The sequence below is a fragment of the Lichenostomus cassidix genome, chromosome 8 (genome assembly GCF_008360975.1).
Source record: "Lichenostomus cassidix isolate B80296 chromosome 8, HeHo_3.0, whole genome shotgun sequence".
Taxonomy (NCBI): Eukaryota; Metazoa; Chordata; class Aves; order Passeriformes; family Meliphagidae; genus Lichenostomus; species Lichenostomus cassidix.
In genome coordinates, this window is record NC_139489.1 from 1,535,807 (window position 1) to 1,558,479 (window position 22,673).

General features: G+C 43.1%; 1 protein-coding gene across 3 annotated transcripts in view; it reads right to left on the minus strand.

Moving 5' to 3' along the window:
* Nucleotides 1–22,673, minus strand: part of CACHD1 (cache domain containing 1) — an 82,744-nt gene that overhangs the window by 15,890 nt on the left and 44,181 nt on the right. For all 3 annotated transcript variants that reach the window (XR_014853651.1, XM_085067399.1, XM_085067398.1), the window contains exons 4-13: nt 19,976–20,082; nt 12,912–13,038; nt 10,691–10,835; nt 9,020–9,236; nt 6,705–6,854; nt 5,415–5,648; nt 4,339–4,488; nt 3,688–3,811; nt 3,097–3,214; nt 2,088–2,256 (exon numbers count right to left, since the gene is read on the minus strand). Coding sequence is in view for 2 of the 3 variants with exons in the window: in XM_085067399.1 (XP_084923525.1) it covers nt 2,088–2,256; nt 3,097–3,214; nt 3,688–3,811; nt 4,339–4,488; nt 5,415–5,648; nt 6,705–6,854; nt 9,020–9,236; nt 10,691–10,835; nt 12,912–13,038; nt 19,976–20,082 (1,541 nt within the window). In the remaining variant the exon portion in view is untranslated. The remainder of the gene's footprint in view (nt 1–2,087; nt 2,257–3,096; nt 3,215–3,687; nt 3,812–4,338; nt 4,489–5,414; nt 5,649–6,704; nt 6,855–9,019; nt 9,237–10,690; nt 10,836–12,911; nt 13,039–19,975; nt 20,083–22,673) is intronic.

The window sequence follows — 22,673 nt, forward strand, 5'->3', positions numbered from 1 at the left end:
GTCAGCTCATCACAAGAAGTATCAGCTCATCACAGTATCAGTTCACTTCCTCTGATCTCTGTGTGTCATTTGGTACTTAATGCCCTCGTTCTCAAAGTCTCAATCATTTCTGAATTACTACTTTTCATGAGATTACAGAAGCTGTTTTCCCTTAAGAGGGACTAAAAAAGAAATTAAGTATCCCTGTTTAGGTTGGATATCCCAGAGGAAAATGAAAATGAGCATTTTCAGTTCCACAGAATGAACATCTGGAGAATTCCAAGTGCAGAAGGGGAGCTCCCCAATAGAAGTGCAGCTGTCTGGAGTGATTTTCAGAACAAACTAAGTAAACTTTCATCATGCAAAATCCACCAAACCAGACAGCCTTTTCTTTTTAAAAAGAGAAATGATTATGAAGATGCAGGGCTGAAGGTTGAGAAGATCTTCACTGAGTATTTGACCCACAGAACCAGAATTCCCTGGGTGGAATGGTCTCCAGAGGAAAAATTGCAGAGCAGTTTGTGAAGTGTTCTGCTTTTAGTCCCATTCCTCTGTAACACATCCCCACACATGTGCTGCACTCCCCAATTCCAAACTTCCACTGCAGTCCTTCATCTGCTTCCCAGACCAAATATTCTGATTTTGCTTTGCGTGAAGTTTTTCCACTTGACAGCTTAGTACTGCATTTTTGGGATATTTTCCGTTTGTATCTTTCTGGATATAAGATAATCAGGACTAGCCAGCACATTAAAGAAAAATCCCTGTGTTTTACACAACTGGCAAAGCAATTTCCATAGGTTTGTCAGGTCCCTCCTCAGGTCTGATCTCACTGAGTTAAACTGCAGGGCCACAAAGAGCTACTAAAAATTTCACAACTGTGCAACTAATCCACCCTGAGACCTCCAAACCCCATGAAAAACAGAAGTATTTAATTCAGAATTTCTTATCATATAATACTGCTTATCATTTTAGGGACCTCCCAAGATTACACCTAAATATGACAGCTTGCAATGTAGGGTGTTTATGCAAAACCCCTCTGTTCTTGGGATATGCTCTGGGTTTTAAGTTCTCCATCTTTTCCAGACACTAGAACTGCCATGGAGACTTCCTTTTTTTCCAGCAGTGTTTGAAATTAGTCAGGAAGAGCAGAACCCCTTTAGCTTATCAAAATCTGAGAATTTTTTAGCAGGTGAGGAGGGTCTGGAAACCATCCCAGCATTGGAGTTCTCCTTCTCCCCAACAGGTTTAACCTCTGACTCTGATGGTATTAAATGCTTTTGACAGTGAAAAAGTCCTATAAATCCAAAGCAAAAAGAGCAGCAGAGTCCTGCATGACTGGCTGGGACTTCATCCTACTCTGTTACTGGTCAGGGAGGTGCTTAGAGTCAGGAGAGGACTTGGTTTGAGCTTGGTGAGACATCTTTCAATCCCCCACTGCACTGTCAGGGACCCTGCTGGACTCACAGGGCATTTTTGTCCTGCTCTGGATATAAAATAATCAGGACTAGCCACCACATTAAAGAAAGGAAAATCCCTGTGTTTTGATGAGCAGCCTCACTCACTCATCCTGCAAGAGTGAATTTGTTGGTTAAACCCCAGTGCTGATGATAACAAAATAATGGATTGAACCCCTGGAAGAGCCATTCACTGCACAGCTGGACTTGTGATCCTTGTGGGATCCAGCTCAGACTCTCCTGTGATCCTGTGGAAGTGCTCAGCACTGAGCACATCACTGGGACCACAAAGAGCTGATTAGAAAATCAGCCCTGGAAATCAAAGCTTCTCAAGGGAAGATATTTCCCATGTTTTGTGAGATGAGCTTTCCTTTGTGCTGCCAGAAACAGGCAGGAGGTGTGACTGTGCTGAGGGAGGCTCAGGGTGGACATCAGGAGGAATTTCTCCATGGAAAGGATGGTCAGATATCAGAACTGGTTTGCAGTCCCCATCACTGGAGGTGTCCAAGGAAGGCCTGGCTGTGGCACTCAGAGCTCTGGGCTGGGGACAAGGTGGGCATTGGGCACAGCTTGGACTCAATCCTGGAGGTTTTTCCCCCCAGCCTAGGTGCTCCTGTGTCCCTGAGGTGGCAGCCAGGCTGCCCCAGGCCTTACCCAGGGTGGCCAGCTGCTTGAAGTGCAGGCAGGCGTTGGGCTGGCCCAGCAGGTCCAGCCGGTGGTAGAGCAGCTTGCTGCTGGGCACTGTGTTGAGGTTCTTGAGCTGCTTCACGGGGATCTCTGGCTGGATCACCACCACACACAGGATGAAGGATGTGTCCTGCACCTGCAAGACACCAGACACAACCAAAATGGGGAGGATGGACACAATTTCTGTCTATCAGAGCTGCTGAATTGTGCAAAAACCACTTTTCCATAGTTAATACACCAAATAAAAATATTGCAATTGTTTTTCCTGAAAACAAAACAAGACCTTCATTTTGTTGCTCAATCAGCAGTAATTTCTAACACTGTTATTGTTATCTATTGTTATCTAACACTGCTAATTATTAGTGTTAGATTAATCTAACACTAATAACTCTAACACTGTTCCATGGATATTTTTTGCCATTACAGAGGAGAGGCTGCAGGTTCCCAGCTGGTGTTCCCTTTATGGGGAGTACAAACAAATCCACTCTCAAATACAAGGTTTTATTATTTCCACTCTGAATGGTGTGCTGCCTGTGCCACATGTTTCACTGGTTTGGGTGTTTTAAGGACCCTCTGACAAACCAGACCAGCAAACCTTGGAGTGTCCCAGCTGCTCTGCAAAGGGTGTTTGATTTTAAATGCAGCATTACAACGTTAGCAAATCAGCTCCAGACACCCTTCTGTGTGAATTTCTGTTAAACAATGACAGATTTAATCTCTTCAAACAGCTCAGCCTAATCTTTTAGCTTGGATTTAACTTCATACTACGAAATGAGTCACAAGTACCTTCTTGAGTTTGTTGGCACAAAGTAACCAATTATTTCTGGCACCAGTGAATTCACCTGGATTATGTTTAACCTTAGATTCCCTCTTAATCCCTGGGTCAAGATTACTGCTCAGGTATTTCCAAACTGAAGAAAGGAGAGCAGCAGAGCCACGAGTTTCCTGTCTGCCATCCCCCACTTGTTCTCCTCACCATTTTCCAGGCATAGCTGACATTGTAGGCTTCTTTCCCAATCTCCCTCAGCTTGTTGACATGCCAGGACAGCGAGGAGTTCACAGGAACTGTGATGATCTGGCTGCCCAAGGGAATGCTGCAGTGGGAGATAAAACAGCCAGCAGTTTAGTAAACACTCAGAAAAAATTATTAGGACCTAAGCAAAATCCTTCTATTGTGTGTTTATGAAATTAGCATGAAAATGGAAGGATTTAACTGTAGTTTGTGCTTGGTGAAGGGAAGTGTGTGTTTGTTGAAAATGCACTTGTGCACCCCCACATTTTGAGCTCAAAAATACTCAGATAAGGCAAAGGATTAAAAAAAAAAAACCCAGACCAAATAGAGGGAAATCTTCCTGACAGGGAGGAGAGAGATTAGAAGGAATTTTCCCCAGATCAGCTGGGAAACACTACCTAACAATTAAAGGAAGTTGGAGGTAAAACCAAACCAGGGGAAAAAAACTCATCCAAGTATCCAGATGTTGCAGGAAAAAGGAATTTTACCTTATATTCTCCTAAAAGTCCTCTGGAAATATTTGCTCATGCTGGGAGCTGCATCCCAGCTGCTCACCTGAGGATGTTCTGGCGCACCAGCTCGAATTTGGGGATGTTCTCATAGTGGATGATGTCTGTGTGGAGAGGAGGTTCTGACAGCAGGTAGGGTCTGGTCAGGGAGGGGTGCATCAGAGTGTATCCTAAAAAATAAACACACAGCCCCAGACGTGGGGGGCATTGAAGAACTGAGCCCAGGGTGGATATTTGTAGGGGAAAAAGGAATATACAGTGATTATATATTATTAATACACAGTGATTACATATAATTTTGGTAAAGATGGCAGTGACCTTGTCATCAAAGGGGTTGCAAATGAAAAGCAGCTTGAAAAATTAAGTAATAAAATAGGAGGAAAAGATCAGAGGAAAATAGCTGGACACACACATTTACACCAGTTTTCCCTCCTTCCCAGAAAACCTTGGATGTCACAGGTGTAGGAAATCCCCACAGCAAGAGTTTCCAAATCAGAACTCCAGGACAGGAATTCCAAGTCATGAATCCATCTAAAGTCTCCAGCAACTCTCAGGCAAAACTAACCAACAACATGCAAAGAAACTTTTAATAAATATAATCATTCATTACTGAGAGACTACTCAGAAACGTGAGAAATCAGAACTGGTGATTCATGAGCTCAGTGGGACCAGAGGGGATTATCTGAGCCCAAATTACCTTTATTGTCAATGAGGAAGGTGTAGGATCCCAAGGAGTCCTGGTAATAGGTCACATCTTCCAAGATATAGGCAAGATTGACATCGACTCCAACAATTCCCAACAGGAGGTTCCCGAAGTAACAGGGTTTACTGACAGTCATTATCAGGCCTTGCAAGGAGAGAAATACCATCAAACCAGCAGCAAAATTATCTGGTTAGTTATTTCTAGAGGAATCAGAGTGCTTTCAAATGTTACACAATTAAATTTTATATTTATTCCATGCTGGAATGTGGCCAGGGAAGCTCAGAAGGGTTTCAGTTGTGTCTGGCTGTTGTCAGCCACTCTCCCTAACTTATCTGTGTTTCTGATAGTGACCTAAATTATACTAAATTATATTAATCAACGTATTAAAACACACACCACCATCAATGTTTGGAGGGTTGTCAGTCTCCAAGTGGATTCCTTACAGATAACAAACACATTTGTCTGAGAAGCCAACAGAGTATTTTATTCCTTTAACAGAATTCAAGACCATTAAAAATAGGATGGAAAAGGAAGTGAAGTTGTCCTTGTACAGCAACAACTGGGATGAATTGTTGCTCACCTAATTACATAATCAGAATATTAAATCTCTGCTCAACTAAATCCCAGTATTGCCACTGCCCTGGGAATCACAGCCATAATTACCCAGCAGTCTGGGATGTAACTCAGGCCTGAGGTGAGAACTCTGCAATACCTTCTTACCCTTATTTTCTCCACCACTGTTTGGAGACTCAGCAGCTCCAAGCTGTTTCCCTTCAGTACAAGGAATTTCTCTCCAAAAGACTGAATGATGGATATTGTGAATTTACTCATATATAAAAATAAATTTCACCCTAAGAATCCAAATTAACTCTGTCAAATCCTTGTCTTGTTACAACATTTTTCCTAACTAGACCTTCAGCAGATGAAAATCCTACAGGCAGAAAGGCTTGGAACTTAAATCCCCACACATGAACCCAAACCCTTGTGTGCTCACAGTGTATTTGGGGCTATGAAAGCAAAGGGAACCTGCTCTGTGACGGTTTGACACTGAGCCCAACACAAGCACTCACCATCGCCCATCTCATCCGAGAAGGGCAGGCTGAACACGGCCTCATCGATCATCCTGTTGGGCAGGTTGGTGTAGAACCTGCCCACGGTGGTCTCCAGGTTGCTGAGCTGGTTGAGGACCATCATGCTGCCCTTGGTGACAGGCAGGGCACTGCGGTCGGGCACGCCGTACTTGGCCGAGTTCTGCTCCGCCAGGTCCCGCAGGAACGCCAGCTCCTTCAGCCCTGTCACCCCCTCTGCACCACGCCAGGGGCACAAAACACAAGGGGACAGCTAAAACAACTGCACTGCCATCAAGGCTTCTGTATTCTACTCCAAAGGAATGCAAATAAAAACAAAATGATCCATCTTCTTTTCCTCTGGAAAATTCTATATTCTTATTTAAGTGATAAATTGCTTTAAGATTGGTTTGAGGAAAATGGATTACCTAACACAAAATTTAATAAGGTTGCCTCTCCCATGCTGTTGCACAGTGCAAAAATCTGCCATGCTGTTCACATCCCCACTTTAACCAAAGCCCTTGGAACAAAGCCTTGTGTGCCCCATAAATCCACAGGACAGCCCTTTGTTCTCCCCAGGAGGTTCGCCACAGACAGGACCAGGAGCGAATCCTCCTCCCCTGCAGATAACAGGCTTTGTTCTCCAGCTCAAACATTCCAGTTTCACACTTCACACAAGGCCCAGGCTCAACTCCTGCAGGCAAATCAAAGCCTTTTGCATGCCCGAGTCTCAAATGAGTATTTAAATTTACAACCAAATCGTTCCCGAGGTTAAGCATTCATTTCCTTGGCTATTCGCAGTAATACAACAAACTGCCTTCATCCTGAAAATGCTTTCTTGGAAGATGGATGGGAGATCTTCGTGTTTAACTTCACTCTGAGGTTGGCTCCCAGGTTCTCAATCATTTCAGGTGAGGTTTGATCTCCCATTCACCCTCCCTGGCAATGAAGTCCCACTTACTCCCAGTCTGCTGCCCCAGGAACCCCAGAAAGTGGCAGGAAGGTTTCCAGTTGCAATAATTATCAAATTTAACTCAGTCTGGACAATCCAGGCCACAATCCTTCCTGTCCCTGCAGCTGCACTGGGATACACAAGGATACAGTGGCACAGTTATAAATACCAAAGCAGCAGCATCTGGATGCAGTTTCTGGATTAAATGTGCCAAAATCCATTAACAAACTGCTCTCAGTAAGGCCTGGAATTCCCCTGGAATGAGCTTAATAAACGAGCTGTGCTGTGCTAGGAAAGGGAATTCCATGCCCTGGGAAGCACAAAGCACAGCCATCTCTCACCATTCATGAGGGCATAAGTGAGGATCATCACTGAGTTATTGAGGAAGCTGTTTTCTTCGTTGATGACACGCAGAGTGGCTTTTTTGTCATCTTCAGAGGAATCTTTGGATGTGATCCCAGCCGAGAGATAAATGATGACCATGTCAGTATCTGAAACAGAAGCACAGCACAAAGTGCATCAGAAATCTGCTCACAGCAGCTTCATCCAGGGATCCAGAGCCACCTCCAGAGGATGAACACACTGCAGCCTCATGGATTACAGCCTTTGGTATTATATTACCAAACTTCTGTTTGATTTGGTGTCCAGGGCTTGTTCTCCTTACTGCCCAACCTGTTCCATCCCATTTATCTCACTATTGGAAGTGCTTTGTATTTATAATAAAGACATGGATTGGGATCATCCACAGGTATCCCAAAGCACTGGGCTGAGTGGACACATCCCAGCTTTCTTGTTCCACCTGGATTTTTGTATGATTGCTGTGCTGCTTGTTAAATAGGTATCAATGCTTGACTTGCACATCAGGACTTGAATGGAATTTCAGCTAGAACTGGATCTGGACACAAACAAGAGGTGCTGTTAATTTGGGGGAACTTCTACCTTATTTTTTTTTTCAGGGCTAAAACTAGGAAGAAAAGCAAAACCAAGTATTAAAGCAGCTTTGGGTGGAGTTTAAGGAAAATTGTTGCTGTGTTTCCTAAGCCACAACACAGATATTCTATCTGCAGCCAGGCATGGTGCTGCAGCCTAAAGCTTTGCTACCAGGAGAAAATTGAGCCAGTCCTAAATCTGCATTAGGGTCCACAGCAAGCAGCTTTTGGGGCATTTTGTCCTAAATCTGCATTAGGGTCCAGAGCAAGCAGCTTTTGGGGCATTTTGTCCCACTTTTGGATGAGGATCTGCTGAGGACCACAGTAAGAACTGAAGCAGGAAATCCAGATGTGTTCAGCAGCACAGCTCTGTCTCACACCTCCCTTCTGGCTCTGCAGTGTGGATTTGGGATTGAGGTTGCATCTCAACAGCTTCCCTGACACACCCACACATTGTTCTCTGGGAATAGGATGTTAGAAAATTAACAGTGAAATGAAGGATTTTTTTTTCTTGTGTGTGGGTTTATTTTTCTTTTACAAAAAGATGAAAATATTATTTACAAGAAAATGAGACATGTTTTATAAACATCCTCTTCTCAAACCTATTGTGTCTCACCCCAGGAATTCTGAAATTTGTTAGACACACATTAGGCCTTCACAATCTTTCACATGGAGAGAAAATCTAAACCCAAAGCATTTGTATTTTAACTTTCTGTGCTTGTGCCCCAAAATAGTTGCTTGATTTGAAACCTAGTGAAGTATGACTATGCCAAAACTTCTAATCCTAATACACAAATAGTGCAAATCTAAAATCATTGATATATGGAATGGTTTGGGTTGGGTGGGTCCTTAAAGGCCTTAAATCTTCTTCCACCCCAGCCATGGCAGGGACAACTTCCACTATCCCAGGCTGCTCCAAGCCCCATCCAACCTGGCCTTGGACACTGCCAGGGATGGGGAATATGCAGGAGGATGCTGCAAGACTCCTCAGATGATGTTCTTGGAATAATTCCTGGGCTGTTCCCTCCACCCTGCCATGGCACTGCCACAAATCAGTTACTCAATCCAAGGAGCACTCAGAGCACAGAATTTGCCTTCCACAGCTGCCTGGCATGCAGAAGTGCCACTCCATTTCACATCCATCTTTTCCAGGTCTTTCACCACATCCTCGTTACAAAAAAACACCCAGAAAAAACCCGATTTTGGGAAGGGGAGAGCTCATAATGAATATGCAAAGTTCAGGAGGGTATTCTGAGATGAAGGAAAATTTAGCCAGGATAGCTTTGTGTCCCATAAAATATCACCCATAATTGGTATTCTCAAAAAACTCATTCCTTGAGAAGGAAGGGCCACTTCCACAAGATTCCAGCCAGGCACATTATCCATATGGAAATGTCCCAGCAGTAATTAAATGAACCTAGAGAAACAGCAATTTTCCTTGGAAAGCCTCCTTCCCCCCCTTCAGATTTGGGAAATAACTCAGTATCAGAGCAATCCTGCATTTTCACATTTTGGGTCAAAGGAAAGGCAAGGCAGCAAGTGACTCCTCAGATCCTCGTGTGGAGGAAGGAAATGCTCCTTACCAACAATGTGCTCCCTCCCCTCTTTTTATTTTAATATTCAACCCACTCCACCCCCTTGGCCCGTGCCAAAGTGTGAATGTGAAACAAGAAAACAGTGGCAAGGCCCAGCAATAGCCAGGATTGCCCAACAAGAGGCTGCCTTACTTCCTTGCAGCCTGGTGCCGTTGTTGGTGTTGCGCAGCAGCTGGAAAGCCTTCTGGAAGCCCAGGGCGTGCTGCGTGGAGCTGTCGGACGCCTTGATGCTGCTGACAAAGGTGGACATCTTCCTCTTGGTCTCACTGGTGGCAGGGGACAGGAATGTCTTGTAGCACTGATCCAGGGAGCAGGTCCTGACCGCGTCTGCCACCGTCAGCACTGAGATCTGCGGGGAACAGCTCTGTCACCACCTGCCCACAGAGGGTCCCTGCACAGCCAGACACAGGGAGGAGCCAGCAGAGCAGATTCCATGCTGGTGGAATCCTTTAGAACTTGGTTGGTGGAAAAGAAATGCTTGAGGCATCAATCTGTTGGCTTTCAAAAGGATTATGGGAATTCAAGGAAAAGAGATTTGTTTCTCAGCAGAGGAAGCTCCACTCTGCTCCCACATTGCTCTGGGCAGAGCCTGAGTGAGGCATGGAGAACTGAGAGGGAAGCCAGCAGAGTGCATTTCCAGGAAAGCCTGGAGTGCCCAGAGAAATGAAAAAAAATAAACAACCCCTCTAAGGACTTCTGCCAGCAAAGCATTTTGCTGTTTCCACGTTTCAGTCAAAGCAAGGAAACTGTCCCATCAGCTTTTCCTGTAAATAAGTTAATGCAAGCATTACCACTGTGCCTTAATGACATCTAACACAGCAGGCTCATTAATTGAGTGACAAACTTCATTAGGGAGCATGGCTGAGGCAAGACTGGCACAGAATTAAGCAGTAATGAGATACCTGTGTAACAGGTTTTATAACCACTGAGGCCAAGGAATATGTGCCTTAAATGTATTCCATTCCCTATATTAACACAAACACTTCTGACAGCTCAATTTAAGTGCTTTTAATTCTGCTGAACTGTAAGACTACTTTACCATACTGAATCTCTCTAAAAGCACAGAGTTACAAGTGGTTTTCCCTTACTGTTCACGAGAAGACTTAAGGCAAAGATTATCATCAGTTGTTCTTCAGTTTGATTTACCTGAAACTCTTCCTACTCACAAAAGAAAACCCAAGCAGAAAGAATGATCAAGGTCCCACCAGCAGAGAGTTACTAAAAGTAGAGACCAAACTGAAGACTTCTTACAGAAGCATTTTATGGGTTGTTTGTACTGAAAAAAATGACAGGTGAAGTGACTTTCTCACTGTCAAATGAGTACCAGTGACAGAGCTGGAAATCAAACCCAGAGTTCTCAGTACCATAATTATCTGTGAATCTTCCAAACATTAATTATGTTTCAGCTCACCCCCGTATTGCAAGAGAATAAAAAATTTCCACTTTCACAAGGCAAAAAGAGAGGCTCAGAGGTGAAATGAGCTGCTCAGAGCAGTCCAGAATGTGAGAAGGTGTCATGCTTGGAGCATGGTTCTTCTTCCTGTTGACCATCACTGAAGTCTCTGCTGAGATGGAGGAGCCTCTAAAGATTCCTCAGGTACAAGATTTTGCCTTAGATCAGTGGGGTTTCATTTTTTCCCCAGGCTGCAGATCCCCCAATGTCTCCCTGCAGCAGAAAGGTTCCAGGAGTGACCCCAAGGCTCTGTCACCCTCAGAGACAACTGAATGCATGGGCTGAAAACACCACTTAGGGGAAGAACTGCCAAGCGAGGCAAAGCTGCTCCTTGCCTGGAGGAAGCTCACCTTGTCGTGCTCATCGATGGAGCTGAGGATCACCTGGGCAGCGTCCTTGGCAATCTGCAGCTGGGTGTCAGTGACAGAAGCACCGTGGTCCATGATGACAACGATGTGCTTGGACTGAGGGCGAACGGTCGAGACGTACACAGGCCTGGGGAGGAACACAGCCAAACCACCATCAGCCAAACCACCCTCACCACGCAGCTCCTCAGCCCTGCTGAGATGCTCACAGGGGAAAGCAGGCAGGAATTCACAAACCCAAGCAAACAGCCACAGAGAAACAATGAATTCTGACAGGAATTTCTGCCCTTAGGAAAACTTGTGCCGGGAAAGGCCAGCTGAGAATCTGAACGTACAGAAATACCCTTCACTTTCTGAATTTTTTAACCTAAATCAGGTTGTTCTCTCTCTCTGTCCCAGCAAGTGCTTTCAGGGAGGAATAAACCCTTTTCTTTACACAGCAGCAGTGCTTGGGATCACTGCAGCAGCTCACACCGAGGTCTGAATGAAGCTTTGACAAGCAAGAAATGCCTCCTGGTAAATGCTGGGTGCTGAGAACTTCACTCACACTGAACTGAGTGCAATAGCAGGCAGTGCTGGTGCCATGGCAAGTAAAGACCTGTGCAGCTGCAGGAGCTGATCAGCCCAGGGGGTTTGGGGTGCTGTAAGAAGGCTGCTGGCCAAGGCAGGGCTTTCCCTGGTGACCTGGGATGACTCTCACCCTTGGATCTGCCCAGTTTTACATCCCAGAGTGAATTAACCAGTGAGGACTCTCAGTGCTGCCATGTGTCTGTGCTAACACCAAAAAAGATGTTTTCAGGGAAGTGTTTTGACATCCAGCTCAATACTGAGAGATGTGTGAAAGAGCCCACAAGCTCTCACGCCAAGGGTTCAACCTGGAATAAATTAGGAAGATCCTCAGCATGGAGGAAGGATTTAAAAAAAAAAAAAAAAGGTCAAGTCTCTCTTTCCTCTTTAGGTCAGACCCAAAACTAGTTACAGTCAAGTGAGAGTTTTGGGATCTAAATTTTATTAAATCGAAGGAAGGCACAGAAATCTTATGAAGAGGAGAGAAAATGCAGAAGATTTGAGACAAGGCAGTGCAGCAAACAACTGGCACAAATCAGCTCTTAGCTGCAGAACAGCCTGCAGCTCTTCACTGGATTCATACCTGCAACTCAAACAGGGCCTTTGATCTTCAAAGCACTGAAGCATTGACTAATTAATGCACCCAAAGTACCCTCTGAAGTAAACATCACCAAATAGATATCCCTGACTTTGCCATGGAGGAACTAGGGCCCACACTGATTTGGATAAAATCACTGATGGTTTTAGTGTCACAATTCTGGGCAGGACTGGGGCAGCCCAGCTCTCACCTCCTCACCACACCTTTCCAAGGCCACAGAAAACTCAGTGCAGCTCAGAACTTTGTGCTTTGATGACCCACAGGAGATCCCATCAGTAAACTTCTGATTGCTCAACCCTGACAGGAAACCAAACCCTCCTGAGTGTCTCCAAAAGGTTCCTGGATGTGCTGCTGCTCCTCCTGCACTGACTGATTAACTGGTATAATTCATTAATGTGTGACCAGAGACACCAAACTGCATCTTCCCACCCTTCAGCCTTCATCAATCCCATGGTACTGACAGAAAAAAAACAGGGAAAAATACTGTGCCTCAACTGCTTGGTTTCATGTCTGTGGAACAGAAATCTCTGTGCAGGAAACCCTGCTGTCAGCTGACCCTTTTTTATTCTTTCTCTTTTTTTTAGTGGAAGGAAATTTAAATTTTCACTGCTGCTTCCCTGCTATCCATGATGTGCCACCTGAACCTAGGAAAAAATGCTCCTACCTATGTGTTCTTCCCACAGTGGTGCACCTGCCCAATCAGCAGAGTATGTGTTCACTGCTCTATTACCAGGGGTCAAGTAGGAGTCAAATTCAAGTCAAATTTTGCCTGCAGGCTGACCAACAATTTCCAAGTCCCTGCTATTTACAGCTGATTTCATTTGGGAGAGGTGAAGAACCTGTATGGAATTTTAGTTTAGTTTCTTAGCAGTGAAAACTGTTTTTTTTAAAAAAACAACCCTAAGGAAAACCCAAGGGACTCCATTAGAAGTTCCTCATGAATGTTGTCAGCTTGGCAAAGCACAACACTGAATGCAATCAGGGCTTGGGGAATCCAATGTTAGTGCTTTTCCCAGGAAATTGGAAGGAGGCAAATCCTACCTGCTGCGGTGCTCATAGCTGCCTTTGCAGCGGAACTTGTGGGCTGGGAACACGGTGAAAATCCCTTCTTCTGAGCTGAAATATTGCCACTTAATCCCTGGGTTGGACTTCAGGTTATCAGCAAGGACTGCAGGATGGAGAGGGAGAATAAAGCAGAGTTATGACAGCAGATCACACTCAGAGGTTTTGTTGCTCACAGCCTCTCTGGAGGTGTTTGGAGAAGAACAACCAAGGCTCAATATGAAACACAAACTGCTCTGCTCAGGACTGGTAAAATCCACTGGTAAAACTTCACCGAGCTGCAAACAGTTCCAGGCTGTTGGGAACTCAACTCTGGATTTGACAGGTTTTGTTTAATGTGTGATGACAGTTCCTGAAGGTCTGAAATACACACAGGTCCTGGGAAGGCAAAGCCAGAGCAAGGAAGGAAGAGATTAAGGTAATTATGTATAATATATATACACCCCTACATCTACATGGAATAATAAATACATTGTCAACATTACTTCCCTAAAGGAAAAACCTTCATGTTAAAAAATCCTCTTCTTTGTGCTGAAATAACTCCAAAGTATTAAACAGGCTTGGTGCTCACAGCTCCATAATCCAACCTGTTGCAATCACCTATTCTGATTTCTGTTTAAAAATCTCTGTGTGAACATTTGGCAAAAATAGTTTTACATGCAAATGAGCATCAAGGAAAATGTCACAGTGCAGATATAGATGAAAAGGTTAAAAAATATAGGGAGAATCTTTCTTTTTTGCTCATCATGCTCTCCTGTTTGTGTCAGGGTGGATAGGGACAGCTCCCACTCCCAGGAGCCAAGAATTTCTCCAAGTTTCCTAGCAGGACCTGAGCTCAGGATACATCACAGGGTGCAGAGCTCAAACCCTCCTGGAGCTCACAGGCCACACTCATTATCTTTAAAATGTGCTGCTTTATTAAAATTATCTCTGGGGAAGCACCAATTAACAGGAGCAATGAAAGCAATTAAAAAACTACCTCTTTGCAAGATGACCAAAACTAACTGATTAACTGGTAAAAAGCTTGGTAAAAACACAAAACATTCCCAAATCCAAAAAAGTGTTTAATGCACCAAGGGAAACCAATGGAGTGTTCTCAGGTATCATGGAAATCCAGAGGGAATGGGAAATGGTTAGCATGGCAGACACAAAACTCTCACCACCAGGCAGCAACAGCATTATTTTCCACTCAGGGCAGAACATCCTCTCTGCTTGCAGCAGACTGAAAATAAAACCTGAATGTTTGAAATCTTTAGTTTTTACTTAGCAGTTCAAGTGGATCACATCAGCTTCAAATGGATGAAAAAAAGGAAAATATTTCCTTGCCATTTCTCCTTTTGAATCTGACAGCAGAACTCGGAGAAAGGGCAGAGGGGAGCTCTGATTTCCAGGGCTTCACCTTTTGCTCAGCATTTCCTTTCAGCATTCCCTCAGGACTGGCACTGGAAACAGGCCAATTGCATCTCCTGCATTACCAAATATGCCAATTTAGGGTTGGAAAGCAGCGCAGGACACATTTCAGACCTCAGCCAGACACTACCCCAAACACCCCACTGAGGGCAGCCTGAGCTCACATCCTCCACACTTTGGCACTTCCTCAGGTTTCCCACACTGGTGTGACCACGATGCTCTCTCCACATCCAGCTCTGTGTAATTCCCCTGCAAAAACCACCATCCTGGGCTTTCCTCACTCCTCTCTGCCACAGGGTTTTGCACTTTCCACAGTGCCTCCAAATCCCACTGGGATCCTGGCTGGGACTGCTGAGCTCTGTGCAAAAATGCAGCTCCTCATGAGAAGAATTCCCTGCCTTGATGGACCAAGGACTAGCAGAGACTCATCTCCTCATTCCCCTCCAAAATCAAGTTTTCCTCTGAACTGCTGCTTCCTCCTGCAGGCAGGAGGGCCACGAGACTATAAAACATCTAAATCCTTCTTTTTATGTCCAGCCACCAGAATTTCATCATTCAGGGGGTGAAGTTGTTTTGAATAAAAGGGCTGAAATTCTGGTATTGAAGTTTTTGTTGTGAGTTACAGAACTCCAAAAAAGTATTTTCAAACTGACATGTGAATACTCAGTTAAAGCCTGGATGAAAGGAATTGCCCAGTTTCATTTTACCAACAACATTACAATAAAGGAGTTTATAATTTAAAGGGTTTGGCTTTTTTTAATCCTTGCTATATTAAAGATAAACTTCTCATTCCTGCAAGGCCACAAGCTGTATTTATTTCCCCAGGAGAATATGTGGATTTACAAGTGCTCATTCTCCCCACAAAACAATTGGTTTTGAAACTCAAACTCTGCTGTTCTTCCTTTTCACACAGTTGTGCTCATATTTCCTCCAGCGACTGTTAGCTCAGTAACACCCTCTCCAGGGACCACCAATTTTATCCCAACTCTGCCTTTTCCCCCCTTTTTTTCTTTTTCCTATGACCACAGCAGACAATCTCCCAGCAGATAAGCCATGGCTGAAAAATCCAGACTTTTTAAACAAGTTCTTATTTTCCATCCAGTCAGGCTGTAAGAATGCCCTGCAGATATTCCTCCATTCTTGCTCCTTGCCAGGGCACACAGGAGATGATTTTTTGATGATTTTTTTTTAGCCTAAAGGAGCTCCAGGAGAGCTGGAGAGGGACTGGGGACAAGGGCTGGAGGGACAGGACACAGGGAATGGCTTCCCACTGCCAGAGGACAGGGATGGATGGGATCTTGGGAAGGAATTGCTCCCTGGGAGGGTGGGGAGGGATGAGATGGAATTCCCAGAGAATTCCCTGGATCCCTGGCAGTGTCCAAGGGCTGGCTGGAGCAGCCTGGGACAGTGGGAGGTGGAATGGGATGAGCTTGGAGGTTCCTCCCAACCCAACCCATTCTGGGATTCTGATTATGTAATTCTGTATGAATGAACAGATGTAATGATTTTGCTTTCCTAAAGTGAGCATCACCACTAAATACACACCCAGCCTTGATCCCACATTACATGGAAGAAGCAAAGAGCCCCAGAAATCTTAGTGGAATCCCTTTAATTCCAGCCACAGACTGGGAATAAAAGTGGCCAACTGGGAGCTGCCAACAAGCTGGCATTGCCAAGTCACCCCAAAACCTCTGTCCCCTCCACTGCCACTGTCTGACCCCAAATCCTGCTGCAGACTGGGAAAGTTGGAAAGCATTCACATGGCAGCATTTGAAATGATCACTCTAATTATAAATATCTCACAAGGCAAAAAGGACTTTTAGGAAGAAAGCCCTGTGTGATAGAGTTTATGAAACTTCAAAGGGAATGAGATATGATAACACTTAGCACTTCTAGATACCACTTTACATCTTCAAAGCACAGTCAAATCATTAACTAATTAATCTTCAAAGAACAGCACAAACAGTCAGGGAAAAAAAAAAGGAACTACTGAACATAATTGCTCATTATAAAAGGGCTTCTTACAGCCCTCCTCTTTAGCATTACATTTGCTGAGCTGCTGACCTCGGTTCTCATCCCAAAAAACCCAGGGAAGTTTAATTTTCAGCTCTCCTCTGACAAGGCTCTCCATTAAAACCCATCCTGGTGAAGATACTTTAGAGTTCCCCAGAAGCAGCACAAAGAAATGTGTTCATTGCACAAGTAAAGACATTCTCTAACTCTCCAGACAGATCTGCTGCAGGATTTTCCAAGCCAAGCCTTTCCAGCTCCTGTGCTGTCACCAGCAATAAAAGCTCTGCAGCTCAACCACAATTAACATTCTGCTGGTGGCACAAGCCGGGACAGAGTTCTGCTAAATCCTTAGGACTCTGAAGGGAAAAGAAGGGAAAAAACCTTTTCATTTTAGAGAATGGGACCAGATTCCTCGATTAAAGGAGTTTAGAAGGAGAAGCATTGACTCTTCTGCTCAAATACCTCCTAACCATTTTGACTCAGCCAAAAAATCAGTTTAAAATACTAAGGAACATGACCAAGGCATTCCACATTCTGGAATCCATGATCCCTGGGTGTCCCTTCCAATTCTGGATATTTCATGATTTTAAGGTTTTAAGTGATCAACACCTCAAATAGAACAGACAAAATTTATTGGGCAGCTTGGTGCCATCTCTGCATATTTCTGGGGAGGAGCACTCTGCCAGAGCTGCCTGACTTGGAACAGACATTTCAGCACTTTGAAGGATGAGAAGGAGAAAGATTTACTGGTTCCCTGTTTATTCCAAAGGGGAAAAACTCCAAAGGAGTCTGATAACATAATGCACTGGCTCTGGGGAAGATTTTGTCATCAATAAATAAAGGACTATTCAGAGTGGTGAGGACAGATCTCTTCATCTAACTACCCAAAGCTTGTGATTCCATCTGGAGAATAAAGACTTTCTCCTTATCTAGTTTGTAGTGAGGGCTAAAGTAACCCAGATGCAAAAATATATGCAAGATAAAACAAAATCTTTTTAAGACATCAAAAAAAATTAAAAAGCCACCTAATATCAAGAAAAAACAGTGGTAAGAGAGTTATTTTTTAAAGGCTGGGAAGTGTCAGATCTATTTCTTTCTCCCTTCCCTCTGATTAGGATTTCTTTTATTTTTGTATAATAAAAAATCCAGTAATACTGGGAAAAACAGATTGGGAAGTTTCATGATTTCCATCACCCTGCTCACCAGGCTGCTCAGGGTGGAATTTGGGGTTCTGCCCACACCAAGGGCTCTCCCAGGCTCTCTGCTGGAGTCTGCAGTGCAAATTCCATTCCCTCCCAACAACTCCAACTTCACCACTCCAATCCCACTTTTTCCACCGAGCAGAGTTGGGCCAAGATTAACATTTCCAAATCTGAGATCGAGGTCGAGCAGAGCAGAGCAGAAATTTGTGTTTCACCAGGAGCTTTTTAGAGGCAGGATTATTTAACCTGCAGAACCCACGTGGGAAAAGAGGGAGAACTCACAGCAATTCTGTCTTTGATGAGAAGAATGAAATGATGAACCCATTCAGGAAGACAATGATGAGAATACCCAGATCTACCCGCAGTTTTGGGGCTTTTTAAAGCATCAAAATAAGTGAGGCTAAACCCAAAGTGCTACAGATATTCCTCCCCAGCTCTGTTCTGGAGGAGCTTTAAGGTCTCTCCAAACCCAAACCATTCTGGGATGTCTCACAGACCTTCAAACACAACAAGGATATTCCTTATGCCTCATGCACACAAAACTTCTCTCTTCACCACGTGTGCACCCAGTAGCAACTTCTGTTCCTCAAATTAACTGTCTCCATCCCATTTTCCTGCCTCAGTCCACTCTTTCCATGCCATTTCCTCTCCCAGCATTTCCTCCCTGATCAAATCCTCCCCCCAGGGCTGTGTCTGTAGCAGGGAGGCCAGAGGAGAGTCTGCTGTCAATAAATCCCTGTTCTTGCTCTCCCTCCAATTCCCTCTTCCTCCTGCTGCCCTTTCCTGCCAATGCCACCTTTTGAAGGTTCTTTCACCAGGAATCTTCCAAGCCAGAGGCAAGTGGAGAGGAGGCACTTGAGCCTCACTGCTGAGCCAGGACAGCAGGAACCCTCAACACCCACTCACTTTATTTCTCTGAGAATTCAAACCCAAAATACAAAAAAATGTTTACAAGAAATTGCAACTTATTTGTCTTTCACCACTCAAAACCAAGGAATATTTCTTGAATGCTTTTTGAACCTGCAACTTCTGCAGCAGGAAAGAGATTTTTGTTTAATTTAAATAAAAAACATTAAGTGATTCATTCACTTTGCTATTACAACAGTATCTGCAAACTTGCTTTCAAAAATTATTTCGATTAATTAACAACTGCATGTGATTTAAACTCATTATTTTAATGAGTTGTTTGGGTTTGTTTTTTTTCCTAATAAAGAGATGAGTAAAACACAGCCCAGCAAATCCCAGTGAGTGAACAAAGAGAGCCTGGCTTTGGGACAGCAAACACCCCACAAATCATGGCATGTCAGGAAATCAGCCTGGCCAGCACCTGCAGCCAAGATGTGGGATACAATGATGGGATGGAAAGGAATCTGTGGGGACTCTTCATTTGGCTTTTGGGTTTTGTATTTCATTAGAAATCCAGAAAGCAAAGCTGGATGAAGAGGAACAGGAAGGGAGGTTATGAAAAATTTGGGGTTCTTTCCCCTGTGGCTTGCAGGATGGTGAGGGTGAATGGCAGCTCTGCTACTCCATCAGTCAAGTTCATAAAATAAATCAGCATTTTATTCCAAAAGGCCTCTGAAAATGAAAATAAAATAAAATAAAGCCCAAGTCTGCATTATTCCCCCCAACAAATTAACAACCAAAACCCCCCAAAATGAACTCCCCAACCAAAGTCTATCAACATTCTCTAATTTACAACACTGAGCACCATAAAAAGTTGAGAAGTCAGATGGGACAGCTGAACAAAAGTCTGACTAAACCCAAACGAAATCCCTGGATTAATCCACACTGATTAGGATGCAAAAAAAAAAAAAAAGAAAATCTCGCTGCACCAGAGGCCCAAAAGCAGAATTTTTCAGAGCTAAGCAGTGTGTATTTTGGCTCTAAGCACATTGCTAAGTCCTTAAACGTGTCGAGAAAATGCCCTGACAAGACAAAGAAAGGAAATATTTGAAGATGCCCTCATATTTGGTAGTTTTTGCATATCAGTGCAAAGGCAGCCTCACTTGAGCTGAACTCAGCTAAGGAGATCAGAGAAACTTCCCTGTGTGGCCCCTGAAGCAGCTGACACTGCTGATGCCAAAGCAGACAGAGCTAGGAAGGAAAATGATAAAAAAAAAATAAAAAAGAAGTAAAAAGTGCAGCAAGCACAACAAAATTATCCATGGTAGGCTGGAATAAAACCCTCATGACACTTTTATGAAGTACTTAGACTAAGGGCATTACTTGAGGTATCAGCTTTCAATCATGAAATCTCAAATTAAGAGCACTGTGACAGTTGCAAGGAGAAATAAAAGCTTGTTGCTATGGCAATCAATGCAAATTCTCTGTGCCAAGGAAATGTTCGAGCCTAATGGGAAAAAAACCCCTACAACAGAAGGAAAAAAAAGCCCAAAGTAGAGCTGTGCTGCTCACCAGAATTTAAGTCACGTCCAGGATTGAAGGCTCTGCTGTTGACAGTGGTCGAGAGTCGATCGCAGCTGATGGTTCTGGAAACGTTGGTGTTGAAATTCCCATCAAACCTGGGGAGATGACAACAGGATCAGCAATCAAACTTGATTTATTAAAGCTGCATTTACAATGGAACACAGCTTTTTAATGTTTTAATGTAAATGATTATTTATAATAATACGTCGGTGTTGAAATTCCCTTCAAATCTGGGGAGATGACAACAAGATCAGCAATTAAACATGATTTATTAAACTGACATTTACAATGGAAACACAGCTTTTTAACATTCCAATGTAAATAATTATTTACAGTAACATGGGGTTGAAATTCCCATCAAATCTGGGAAGATGACAACAGGATCAGCAATCAAACACGATTTATTAAAGCTACATTTACAATGGAACACAGCTTTTTCACATTCCAATGTAAATAATTATTTAAAAAACCACATTTTTGTTGAAATTCCCATCAAATCTGGGAAGATGACAACAGAATCAACATGATTTATTAAACTGACATTTACAATGGAACACAGCTTTTTAATGTTTCAGTGTAAATAATTATTTTGGAAACTCCAATATTTTCATGGTCACGGAGAAATTGTGAAACCCAAACATAGAGGGGGAGAAAGCTCATTTGTTTAATTATTTACAACATATTTTAAACTGAAATTCTTTTTTAACCTGTTTACCAAAACTGGAGGATTTACACTCCGAGCAGCAGAAGGAATCTGACAGTCCAAAATTTTGTTACTTTGATTAGCTTGAATAATTCAAACACATTCATAGCTCTAAAAAGTACTCTAGTTCTAAGGATAAAACTATAAAATATCATTAAACCAATGCCTTAGTATTTAAATAAAAATATTTTAGAGGGTTATAAATAACTGTGAACACTCCTGAAACTTTTGAGGACTTAAATGCAGTTTTGTATCACTTATATAGGCCAATTTTATTCAATAACATTTTTGTGATCTCGAATATTTGGGTGACATTTGACAGCGTGATTACTCTTGGAATTCAAAAAACTATTTACTTCCTATCAAAGAGTTTTTCTACCATCACTCTATTCCTAAAATAAAAACACAAAACCAGGAAATTCCAACTCCTGAAACCAATTTGGTGCCTGGCAGGGTTGGGAAACACTGATTTTCTGGCCCTGCTCTTGTTTTAAGGGCTGCTTTGGAGTCCCAGACAATAAACCAATTCCCTTCCAAACCATCCCCTTCCAGAACAATTAGCAAAAACAAACCCCACAGCCAGCTGGAACTGCTTACCACCAGGAAATTTCAGCTCCTGACCACAGGAAGAGAGGCTTTTGAAGCAAACCCAACCTCTCCTAAATCAATAGAGTTTCTTCCAGCCCAGCTCGAAATCATTTCATTCCGCAGGGATGCAGAATGAGCTGAGGTTGGTTTGTGGGGTCTTTGCATGCAGGAATTGGGAAACCTAAAAACCTTGGTTTACTAGGGAAAAATAACTAAGGTGACTGGATCCAATTCCAGAAATTTTAGCCTCACAAAATCAGGCAGATTCTCCTCACAAGCTGAGAAATTTGGTCTTTAAATAGAAAAGCCACTTCCTGAGAACTTCCTAGTGAATTCCTTAATGATTTGCTGAATTACAAGTAAGTGAAATTATCTTTTATGCAAACTCCTAACCAAACCTCAGCCAATGAATCCTTTGGTCTTAACATCAGATGAAATTTTCTGGTTCCTGTAGAGTCACAGAAATCTCTTTTTTGTACAGTTAGAGCACATCAGTTCCACCTGAAGAAGTTCTAACCAAACTGAATTTTGGAATATGCAGAATGTGATCATTATTTATTATCCACTCCTTAATTTTAATATCATCACTGCCACATGGAAATATTAATAACAACAATGTCTCCTTAAACTGGCAGGCTTGAAAATGAGTCTAATTTATGGCCAGAAACACTGTGTGCATTTTAAATGGTGTTATTCCTAAAGGACATAAATGAAACTACCAGTGAACAGTTAGTTACTGAGAAATCAGCATTTTTTGATTCCATGTCAAACCAAGATTTAAGGAAAAATTAAAAAAACAAACAAAAAAAAGTCTATTTGGAAATCATGGTTTGCTCCCCATACACTTTCAAAATTACACAGAATAAATGCAATTTCAACACAGCTCGACCCATTTTGGTCAGTATTTTAAATATAAATATATAAATACTGGGGGGAAATATATTTTTAAGTTGCAAAGTTTCTACCATAGAGATGCAAACGTAGATGAAGAGTACAAGTTTTGGCATCAGGGAGTCCCAGAGCAGTCTGTGCACAACTTCCCTCTCTCATCCCTGGACAAATATTTCCCACAGTTGAATTATCCTACATAAACACCAGTGTTTAATGCTCTTGCCCTTCACCTCACACACACAATTAACAACTTGCTCATCACTAGAGAAATATCTTCAGTTGAGGCAACTGCTCTATTTCTGTTCTACAGAAGCACTGTGGGTTCCTTGTAGGACTCAGAAATTTGGGGTTTTTGGTATTTCAGCCGCAACAACACAATCACAGCTCTCCATAGGTTGGGGCTTTGATCCAAACTCAGGGAAAAAGATGATAATGGAATCACAGAAGGGTTGGAAAGTACCTTAAAACTCATCCCATCCCATCCCATGGCAGGGACACCTTCCA